The sequence below is a fragment of the Geotrypetes seraphini genome, chromosome 6 (assembly GCF_902459505.1).
Source record: "Geotrypetes seraphini chromosome 6, aGeoSer1.1, whole genome shotgun sequence".
Taxonomy (NCBI): domain Eukaryota; kingdom Metazoa; phylum Chordata; class Amphibia; order Gymnophiona; family Dermophiidae; genus Geotrypetes; species Geotrypetes seraphini.
This window is the reverse complement of record NC_047089.1, coordinates 56,104,677-56,116,717: the sequence shown is the minus strand read 5'-3', so window position 1 is coordinate 56,116,717 and position 12,041 is coordinate 56,104,677. Positions and strand designations below refer to the sequence as shown.

Genomic DNA, 12,041 nt, shown 5'->3' with positions numbered 1-12,041 from the left:
ACCATATTGTTTCCTTCCTGCCCTTCCGGGACCCCCAAAAGACGCAAATTGTTCCGGCGAGAACGATTACTCGCGTCTTCCATATCTTTCTCCAGGGCCAGCGTGCGTTTCACATGGCCCTGAAGTGCTTTAACATTAGCCTCCGTAGTTGCCGATTTGATTTCTAAATCAGCCAATTTGGATTTAAATGAAGACAAATCAGTGTGAATCACTGCCAGATCTTCTTTAAGCTCCGATATTGCATCTTTGGTGTCTGTCATAAGTTCTTGAACTGTTTTAATTGCTTCCCACAAGTCAGACATGGAGGGAGATGCAGCAGTATCAGAAGTCTCTGAATTGGAGTTTTTCGCCGGAGAAGGTGGGTCTGGCTTGTGTCTCTTGCCCTTAGTAGTTGAAGCCATAGTTCATACAGCTGAAGGTGGTAATTAGAGGGGTGAAAAACGAAAATATTGCAGCAAAAGAGCAAAAAGTAAAGAAAGGTTGCTGGAGCTAGTTGTTCAAGCGACCATCCCAGTCGGGCTCAACAGCGCCCCCCCTACACATTTTTTTTTAATTTCAAAGTAGATTTGAAAATTGTGTATGATAAATGTTGAATTATTTTGGCAAAGCATAGAACATTTATTATGCTCATTGAACTGAAAGCCCTATCTTAAAAACATTTACACATTTATTGTAACCTGCCAAAAATGGTAGGAGTGTGTAGGCTAGAAATTTAAGGAGGGGAAAGTTATTAAGTACTACACCAGGAATTATTTTATGAGTTTTCATGGTTATCCGGGGAAGACAAGTTGTTTGTTTTTTGAGCACTCTAAAATTTCCTGAAATGTTTCCATCTATTTTTCTCTGGAATGTTAATTTACATTTTTAGGTACCCATTTTTTGAATCCTAAATTAGTTTTAAAGGTATTTATGGAGAAAATTGTAATGAAATGCATTTAGGCTTCCTTCCAGGAGTGAATGACGTGCAGCAAATGCTCCGATGCCCTTTTAATCCCTATGGGCGTTGGAGCATTTAGCGTGTCGGCCCGTGCTATCGGGCATAGTTTATGAGGGGGTTAGATCATTTCTACTTATGACCTGGAAAAGTCTCTTAACTAAACCACATTTGTACTATAAATATGTATACCATAAACATGTGTCCTATCAGAAGTTACCAAGATTACCAAGTTGATCGAAGGTGATACTGATTTATTTGAAGAAGAGGAAATGAAAAGGTTCCTTCAGGGAGGTTAGTGAATATTTGGCAACTAACCCCTTCTAAGAGGTTGTGGTGTTTGGAAACTACGAAGTAAAATATCCTCCCAACATTTTAAAGACTGAATATTAATTATTCTGAAGTACAATAATATAAAAGCTTAAAGCTTAAAATAATATCTGAAAGTAGAAATGCAGCAATGTCATGATTAAGACCAAAATGCCATAGAAGATATTAAAACAGTCTTTACATGGTTGGGGAGGAAAATGCCTGGGAGAGCAATGAACATTTATTTCATCTGTGCCAAAAATTCTTAATTGGGGATCATCGATGAGTTACCTATGAAAGAGCAATGATACAATAGGTCATAAATGTATTTAAACATTTAAGAAATACTTTTTCATTACTCCCAATGTAACAGGCAAAGGCATGCTTAATACCTGACTTATCTAACAGGTACTTTGGTGACATGATCATTAACATAAAGTACAATGATATCTTCCTGGGACTGGATTTTTCTTTCTGTCTTCCTTCCTTTCAACTGTTCTAAGACAATAACCAGTCAATGTGGAGGACTCAAAAAAATGATGACCCTCGTAATATACTAAATCCTTCATTTTAGAAGTCCTAATCATGATATATACATGTTTAAAAAAACCCATGTAAAATCCAATTTTTAAAAAACAGGTTTCTACATGTGTATATTACTAGTGTATCAGAGAGGAGGAGCTTGTTGTGGGCGAGGCTTAAGTGGGACTGTAATATACTTATGTATTTCCTATTCATTTACATATAAATGCCACAATTCTAAACCGGTGTTCCGCAAACTTTTTTTTTTTGCTCCGGTACACTAACGGAGCAAATATTTTTCTGTAGCACACCTGCCCCACATGAACCTTGTCTTGTTTTCCCTGAGCTCAGGGCCATATCTGGAGGGTCTCCGAGCATGTGCGGACATTGATGCAATGACGTTGTACACATATACTCGTGCGTATTATGCCATCACGTCGATGTCCGTGCATGTTTGGAAGCCCTCCAGACACAGCCCCGAGCTTGGGGAAAATGAGATGAGGGGGGCAGAGAGGAAGAAAGATGCTGATGCCGAAAGTGACTTGACCCAGGCGGCACATCCAGAATCTCACCACGGCAATTGCAGCTCCCTCAAACAGTTTCCCTCGACCCTGAAGAAAGGTTTCTTTTTTGAAACATGCATGTCGGGAGAGGTAAAGACAGCACAGGCTCACTATAAGCTAAGTGATGGTCTGTTATTGAAAAAATGATAGGTTTTATATATATAAAAAAATACATTACTAAAAAAATGGCACTGTAGCCATTGTATTTACAAGACCAGATAATATTTTCTTTATTGTTATTACAGCTATTCATGAAATAACTAAGGGCCGGATTCTGTAACCAGTACCAATATCGGCAGCTGCCTAAAAGCAGTCGCCAATGGCGTGTCAATCACGCATCAGCGATGGTTTTAGAATCATGCCAAGATAGGCGCTGGAAATATAGGCCCAGGTTTTCTGGACCTACATTTCTGGTGTCTATCTTTGTGCAAATCATGCCTATGTAGGTACTTTAGGCCGCCTAATGCCACTTCCGGCATTGACCATGCCTACTTTGGCATTTGGCGGCCTAAAGCACCTACATAGACATGGTGCCTTTTATTTAAGTGCCAGTAGACGCTTCAACCTCACCATTTTCTACCATTTTTAAGGGAGTTCTTCAATTCCAGCGCTGGTTTTAGATTTTACCCCTAAGAACTTTCTTCCACCCCTAAGTATTTCTAGGGCAATGGAAAAAAAAACATGTAATTTCAAACACCCAGGAGACATACATGAAAAATATATTTATTAGACAAAAAATATGAAAATAAGTATTCTTCAATCTTTTCTTTTAATCATTACTAGAGTTGGAATTGGGTATGCCAAGGTTGCTGAAGTAATTCAGGGAGAACCAGATGTTATCCCTGGAGAAAGGTATAAATTATCTCACAGAGGTTAGATTACAGAACTCTAAAGCTTGTTTAGTCATCCCAGATGGATCTACAGAATTATAATTCTGGGCTGAGAATTTCAGCCATAGCATGTTACTTACATTTTTGGGTAATGTAAGATAGTTCCTGAGAGGACATTCTAGAATGATAACAAGGTAAACTTTTTGAAACAGAAATGTCCATACTTTTGTCAGCTGTGTGTGGAAAAACTATTGATAGGTTGCGAGTAATACTTCAGATTTAATTCTGCTATTTACCCATTCAATGAATTGAAATGACATTCGATGAATTCAAACATACAATTTTTGCTTCTTCAGCTGTCAAGAATTTTTGCATATTTCGCTAAGAGATCTTGGATTTGCTATATGTTAAGCATAGATGAATTTTACTTGAGAGCTAACAGAACATTAACCCATCAGTTGTTGATTTATTCCAGTGTACAAATTATTTCCTGTAGTTTCCAGTTTCAGATGATTAAGGCAATAGATTTTTTCAGAAGTACTTGGTTCTGATTCTGAAGATTTGTGACATCATCCTTTTGGATTTTTTGACTGACATGATTTTCAATTATCAATTTCAATTTATTATTTATAGTCCACCTTTGTCCAGGGAAGATTACAAATATATACATAATAAAACAATGATTATACATGCAAACATACTCACAAAACAGAATCTGTTGTCACTTGAAACCCATTATTACTAAGCATTGTATTTCATATTACAAAAAAAGATGTTTTTTTAAACATTTGCTTAAATTCTTGCGAGTTTGACAAACGCCTTAATTACACAGGCAGCCTATTCCACTTTAATGGTCCTGCACATGAGAACACACTGTTCCTTATTGACTCATAATGCAAACATTTCTGGGAAGGGACAACCAAGCTTCCCTGTGTAGAAGATCTCAAGTCTTAGATAATCCAGTTCTCATTCACTCATAGAAACATAGAAACATAGAAAAAAGCAGCAGAAAAGGGCTATAGCCCACCAAGTCTGCCCATTCCAAGTATCCCCTCCCCTGAATTTACTCCCTTAAAGATCCCACGTGAGTATCCCATTTTCTCTTAAAATCTGTCACGCTGCTGGCCTTTATCACCTGGAGTGGGAGTCTGTTCCAATGATCCACTACTCTTTCGGTGAAGAAGCACTTCACGCCTCATGAACTCTTGCTTTCAAGTGTATTCCACCAATAATATTGCCAGGTTCTAGATATTCAAAAAATTTCTCAAAAGTACCCATTAGGAAGTCTCTGCTGTCATCCTTGGCATTTCGGACTCAACTAAATGATCAGTCAACTATTCCTCCTTGAAGGTTAGGCATGTTTCCTTTGTAAGAATCCAACAATCTCAAATGGAAATCTTGTGTTCACTCAAAATTCAATAGAAATATAAAAAAACAATGAGGCCAGGGTTAAGCGCTTCTTCTTATTTCTACTATGCACACAACTGTTTCTGATACAGCCTAAGATTTCTGAAATAGCTCAAGATATCATTCATGGCAGACCAATGATGAATACACCACCCCAGTAAGGGCACGAAAAAAACTTTGAGTAATGCCCTGGGTGTATAAGATCTGAAGAACAAGCATATATTGTATATGTTTGCTCTCACTGTTTTTTATATTTTTATATTCCTTTGTAAGAATGCCAAAGTGTTCAAACATTCTTAATGCCGAGACTTTCAAACTGAATGACGCTGACAAATGACAATAATTATCCCTTGCTCAATGCCAAATGAATGTTTCTCATGACCAGAATTAGTAAGAAGATTTGTGTAGTCCAAGAACCCCCTGTCTTCAAATTTTAAAAAAAAAGCCTGAGTTTTTTCTTAGATCTCCTTTTTCTGGTCCTTAGGGGAAGGGATGGTGATTGGACTGACCTGATCCTTTACATTCCTCCCTCTTCCTATTTCTATGCCACCAAAAAATGTTGTATGTTGGAGCTTTTCGTGTGCTGCATGCCTGTACGTGCATGCAATCTAGTGGGAATTTTGCTCAGTACTACATGTTAGATATTCCCGATGAGACAGACATATTGGAAGCCACTGCTTGTCCTGGGATCAGTAGCATGGAATGTTGCTACTATTTGGGTTTCTGCCAGGTACTTGAGATCTGTTGCCACTGTGGAAACAAAATCCTGGTCTAGATGGACCATTGGTCTGACCCAGTATGGCTATTCTTATGTTCGTATGAATAACAGAATTTGTGATCAATTTCATCATTTGCATTATTTTTCTTTCCTGGGAGCACTGGGCTGCTAGAACATGGTCAAAGAGTAATCCAAAATAATAGTTGAAATGAATCAGAACCACACTTTAATAAATAGAGGAAAAAGGCCTCAGAAAGTGCTGTGAAAGACTGAACTTTTGTCCTATTTTTGATTCATTTTCTTTCAGGTTTTCGACAGCTAGATTTCTGCTGCATATATTTGGAGTACTGCTAACATATGGCCCAGTGCTCCCAGGGGGGTCATCCCAACGGGGTCAGAAGTAATGTAAATCCTGCACTCACCACCAGTTCCCTCTCTAGCACAAACCCCATTAATATTCCCAAATACATCCCTTCACCTCCAAATTATCCTCTGAGATTCCCCTTCTACCCAGAGTAGCCATCCTGCTTCTCAGTTGGGCTCAATAGGTTCCTCATATATGCTTCTCCAGAACGTTTCTGTTTCAGCTTTTTCCCCCTTCTTGTGGTCTGATATCTCTCTCCTCTCCTCCCCTTCCCACTTCTTCCTCCCTACTATGGGCTGGCATCTCTGCCCACCCCTTCCCTTTCCATTCTCTCCCCTGGAGGACTGGTATATCTTTCTGTCTTTCTTCCCCATCCCCATGGTCCATTATCTTACTAGTCCCTGCAATCCACCACTGTGATCCCCCTGAAATCACCCCAACTCCCATGTAACCCCTCCCATGGGATCCAGTACTTGCTCACCCTTCTCCTTCCTGGCAGCCACTCTTGCACTTTTCAGGCCGCCAGCAACATGAGTGAAGTAAACATGCTGCCTTCAGCAACCCCAAATTTTTCCCTCTGCTACTGCTTACGCCTATGTGGGAACAGAAAGCCTCTGTGCTGCCGAAGGCAATGTGTTTAGCTCATTCACACTGCCGGTGGTCCAAAGAGTAAGTGAAAGCGCAGCTGCCAGGAAGGAGAAGCGTAAAGCAACAACAGGATTCCACTGAGGGAGGATGGAACCCTGGATAGGTACACAGGCCACCCTGAAGGTATCCATGAGATGCCATTGGCTCAGAGGCCCTGAAGACCACTGCCCTAAATTCTACATATGATGCCTTAAAATTGGTGTATATCATAATAGTGCATAGAACTTAATGGTATTGCGGTATAGAAATACATTTTAATGTTATGTTTAGCGCACTTCTATAAAAAGCACTCACTATATATATAGAATTGTGCTTAGAAGCCGTACACAGCATAATATTTAAACCAAGGAAATCTAGAACTAAATACCCGTGCCTGTGCCACGGCGAGATTCCGGGTGTGCCGCCAGGGATCGAGTCACTTTTGGCATCAGTGTCTCCTCTCCATCCCCACATGAACCTCATTCCATTTTCCCTGAGCTCGGGGCTGCGTCTGGAGGGCCTCCAGGTATGCGCAGACATCGAAGTGATGACATAGGGGTCCTTTTACTAAGACGCGTTAATCTATTTAGTGCTCATTAATTGATTGAGCATGTGCTAAAGATTAGCGCGCACTAAATGCTATGGGCGCCTTAGCATGTAGCACGCGCTAATCTTTAGCGCACACCAAATCAATTAGCGTACACCAAATCAATTAGCGTGTGCTAAATCGGTTAACGCGCCTCAATAAAAGACCCCCTATAATGCGCATGAGCTCATGTGTGCAACGTCATCACGTCAACATCCGCACATGCTTGGAGACACGGCCCCGAGCTCAGGGAAAATGAGGCGAGGTTCATGTGGGGCAGGGTTGGGGGTGTGCCGCAGAAAAACATTTGCTCCATTAGTGTACCGAAGCAAAAAAAAGTTGTGGCTTCATAAAAGGGGAGCTATATGTTTGGATTCATAGACAACGCCGTGAAAGCCAAAGGCGCGCGCCGACAACTGAGCGCAAGACAGAGGCGTGTGCCGAAGAAAATTACAGTTTTTAGGGGTTCCAACGGGGGGTTTTGTTGGGGAGCCCCCCCAGTTTACTTAATAGAGATCTCGCCGGCGTTATGGGGGGTTTGGGGGGTTGTAACCCTCCACATTTTACTGTAAACTTAACTTTTTCCCTAAAAACAGGGAAAAAGTGGAGTTTTCAGTAAAATATGGGGGGTTACAACCCCCCAAACCCCCCACAACGCCCCCACAACGCGGCGCGATGTCTATTAAGTAAAGTGGGGGGGTTCCCCCCACACACACCCCCGTCGGAGCCCTAAACACAGTAATTTTGAGCGGCGCGCGCCTCCGTGCTGCGCTCAATTGTCTGGGCGCGCCTTTGTCCCGGCGCGCTTTTGACCTGACACCATATGTTTGTAGTGTCTAAGATAACTAGAAAAGATGCTTACCCTGCCTCAAGCTCCTTTCATTGTCAATGTCTAATCAGTCAAATCCATCTAACAGAAAAATATAAGCACATGCTGTATATTGAATACATGGCAGCAAGTGCGAAAAGGGTTGGATTAGCAATCATACTATTTGGCAAAGCTTTGGCTCTGGTACTGTTCTGAGTATGAATCCTTTACACAAAGCTTGCCTTCAAAAATGCATTTATCACCCTAACTGTTCTTGTTTTATTTTAGAACCACAAGTGAGACCACGCCCACTCAAAAAGACAAAAGGTATATCATATTTTAATCAATATGCTAAAGCAGGGGTTCTTAACCTGGGGGCCGTGGACCCCTAGGGGGGGGGTCGATGGATAGGTTTCAGGTGCTCCTTAAGGGTCAGATAAAAACGAACGGTAATGTTGCTTTTTCGCAGATAACGAGAGAGTAGATGTAGTAGTAGTAGTAGATGTTTTAATTTGCAGAAGAGGATTGTATTTCATAATTATAATGAGTGGCCATTACTTTTTGCATAAAAAAGATTGGGGTTTTTTTTAAGATTGTTTAACATTCAATAATACTTTGTGTATGTCATATATGTATGAGACAAATCTTTTATATTCATTGCATGCAAAGTTGTGTTTAAGTGAATATTTCTGGAGAAGGGGGTCAATAACTTTCATCAGATTCTTAAAGGGGTCCATGACTCAAAAAAGGTCAAGAATCGCTGTACTAGAAGAGAGCATCTGTACTCATTCACGAGGGGTGACAAGTAGCACCAGATCAATTCATTAAGATCAATGATGTCACTTTTTTGCTACGCACTAACCTGTTTAGGCATTCTATCCCCTTTGTCATTTTTTGATACCCTTCACTAAAACTTTTTAGGCCTCTGCTATATCCTTTTTGAGATGGGGGGGCAACCAAAATTGCACAATATTCCAAATTCAAATCATATCAGGGACCTACACAGAAGCCTAATGATATTCTCAGGTTTGTTCTCCGTCCTCTATTTGCCTTTAGAGCAGCCAAAGCTCTAACATATAACATATCTGCTTATAACATATCTGCAATCTGGTCAATATCCAAAGCTGTTTAAGCAGGCAGGAGGGGCTCCTGCCTGTGTAAATTGTTTGGAGCTGGCTAACTGCTGATATTCAGCAATGCTTAAATGAATATTGGCGCAAAATGGTCATTAGTGTATGATAGATTGTAAAGCTAGTACTTTTAGGGCTCCTTTTACAAAGCCATGTTAGGCTTTTTTTTTTTTTTTAATCACTGGCCATGGTGGTATTAGCGCCAACGCTCATAGAATTCCCATGAGCATTGGAGCTTATACCATCGCCTAACGCAACTTTGTGAAAGGGGAGTTAGTTAAAGAATTATAAAGATATCTTTTTATCCAAGGAGTTGTATTTTCCCATAGAATTATTATGGCTTCTTTTTTAAGTAAATCATCTTGAACTAGGGGCAACTTTTACTAAGGTGCGCTAGTGTTTTTAGCACACACAGGATTTTAGCACGCGCTAAACCCATGCTACGCTTCTAGAACTAACGCCAGCTCAATGCTGGCGTTAAGGTCTAGTGCGCGTGGCAATTCAGCACACGCTATTCCGCACATTAAAGCCCTAACGCACCTTTGTAAAAGGAGCCCTAAATGGTATTAGAGCAATTCAGAAATCTTGTATTAGATTAGATTTTTATTTTGTTTTAGGATAATTATACTTAGCTGTGTAGTCAAATAGCAATTCAGTAGGGAGGTGGTGTCATTTTCAGGGTCATTAACCCCTCCCCTCCTTTACTAAGCCGTGGAACAGGTTTTTACCACAGCCTGGAATGCTAAATGCTCGGACACTGCTCTGGTGCTCATAGAATTCATATGAGCGTTCGGAGCACTTAGCACCCTGAGCCAAGGATTGGTAAAATAGGGCCTAAATTTCACGTTAAAAAAAAAAAATTATTTCTTTGGGGAAAAAATATGCTAAGTCTAAAAAGGATTATTATATTGACCTAAAACATACAATAAACTTTGACCTGATTTGTCTTATGAAAACCTGTGATGACATACCATACATGGTTATTCTGTATGCTCCCCTTGAATATTATTTTATAAAATATTACAAAGATTATTTTGCCGTTATATAGTGAATGCTGATTCTTACAAGATACATTAGAGAAAGTATGAGACATTTTGATCGTATGTTTATGATTTCCTCTGACTAATTTTTGTAGATGGACGACCCCTAAGAAAGACAAAACGGAATCCACAGTCTTAAAACATTTTCTACAAAACCAAAACAAGGTGAAGAAAGACATATCTGGAGAGACATATCAGCCTGAAGAAATATAAGTTGTTAAGAGAAGCTTTGGAATATTTCTTCACATTTTAAGAATAGGATTACATAATATAGGCAAGGAAACTTCCAGTGTGTAAATTAAATATTCAAAATTTATTTGTAAATTAAGGGGGGAAGTTATCAATTAGGCTACCGTTATGTTGGGCTATTTTGCCACAAATTGAATCAGGATTCTATTTTATGTGCTAAAATAACCTGACTTGTTGTAAAATAGTCAAACTTAGCCCACGCCGATAACTTCCCCCTAAAAGTAAAAACAAAATGGAATGCCAAAGAACCAACACCGAGTTGGAGAACTAAATCAACAATGATATTATCCAGATATCTGGATAACATTAACCAGATACTCCATGCGACGTAACCGTTGAATACAGTCAATTGAAGTTATCTGGATAAACTATTTGATTAACTTTAGGCCTGCGATTTGTGCAGCCTATCTTAACGGCTTTTACAAAGCCACGGTGGCGATGCTGCTGCGGTAAACACACCGAAGCCCATAAGAATTGAATGGACGTCCGTGTATTTACCATGGCAGTATCTCTATCACAGCTTTGTAAAAGGGGCCCAAAGTTTGTCTAAAAGATGCTGAATAGCAGCCCCTATCTAGTTAAAACTGGAGCAACATTGCTGTCTTGCCTCCTCTTCCAAAATGTAAGGTTCAGTGGATCAGGAGGAGGATTTTCAAAGATTTCTCAGAGTAAGTTCCAAAGTTACCCAGACAAATCTTCTATCAGGCTCTTTAGTATTTGAGAAAAAGACAGCTTCTCTAGGGCTTTTCTCCATTTTTAGAAAACACCTCAATGAATCAGTAACTAAGTGAATTCTCAGGTAGTTAAATAAGAAACAGGGGCCCTTTTACTAAAGCTTAACATGTACTAATGGAATTAGGATGTGCTAAATGCTAAGAAACACATTTTATACTTATGGGGGTTTTTTTTTTTTAGAATTTACCCCCCCCTCCCTTTTACAAAACCACACAAGAAGTTTTTAGCGTCGGCCAGCGTTGAATGCTCTGCGCTGCTCCGATGCTCATAGGAACTCTATGACCATCGGAGCAGCGCAGAGCATTCAGTGAGCTAGCCGGCGCTAAGAACCTCTTGCGCAGTTTTGCAAAAGGGGGGATTAGTGCATTGTAAGATATAGTAAAAGGACTCCATAGATACCAAGAATTATACAAAATTGTTTCTCAATGCAGATTCATCGACAATATTAACTTTTATTAAATTGATAGGATCTATATGAAATAACCACCTGACCGTGAACACTTTTGGTAGTATATAATACGTGAAACGGCTGAAGACCAAAACAAAAATTTGCAAGGAGCTCCAGATGAATAATGCTTAACTATTTATGAACATATTTTTCTTACAAGAATTCTTTCAGAAGAGCAATCTTTTCACAATCTTGAAATGCTGTATTACCCCTTCCAGAAGCATAAACTCAAACTGTTAGTGCCTTGAGCGAAAAGCTTACATGCTGTGATCCCTACCTGAAAACAAATGTTAATAAAAACTTGGTGCTTGGTGTAAAAACCATTATATCAGAAAAGCTTTGCTAATATCTGGTACTAACATGGGTTCATTTGTAAATTAAGTCATTTTTATAACTCTGATTTTGTATTCATAAAATAATTAAAAAACCATTTGCTTCCTGTGTTTTGTCATAAATGTTGCAATGCAACTGTCTATGCAGTAGGAAAAAATGTTACTTCCATTACCCCTCCTTTATTTTTTTTTTGGCTTTGAAAGATCTGTTGGGTGTGGCTTTATACCTCTGTTTTGGACAAATGTGCATTAAAGAAATTGGTTAAATTGTCTTGCTCGCTTTATCATTATTATGTTTATTTATAAAATGAATTGCTATATAATATGAGCTATAGGGTTCAACTTTCAAATGGGGCTAGAGTGCCATTTTAAGTAACCTAGGGGGGTTCCCCCCACCCCACCCCTGTCGGAGCCCTTTAAAATAAAATTAGCCATCCAG

The 12,041-nt window shown here is 39.6% G+C and overlaps 1 protein-coding gene across 3 annotated transcripts in view; it reads left to right on the top strand.

Moving 5' to 3' along the window:
* The window catches only part of POSTN (periostin), a 137,849-nt gene extending 126,140 nt beyond the window's left edge, over positions 1-11,709 (top strand). The window contains exons 21-24 of one of the 3 annotated variants that reach the window (XM_033950365.1): positions 1,148-1,228; positions 7,957-7,995; positions 9,934-10,003; positions 11,290-11,709. In XM_033950365.1, coding sequence (XP_033806256.1) covers positions 1,148-1,228; positions 7,957-7,995; positions 9,934-9,977 — 164 coding nt within the window. In that variant the 3' untranslated portion in view covers positions 9,978-10,003; positions 11,290-11,709. Of the gene's footprint in view, positions 1-1,147; positions 1,229-7,956; positions 7,996-9,933; positions 10,799-11,289 lie in introns of those variants that run through there. The other 2 variants (XM_033950367.1, XM_033950366.1) reach the window with 2 other exon arrangements.
* The last annotated feature ends 332 nt before the right edge of the window (positions 11,710-12,041 follow it).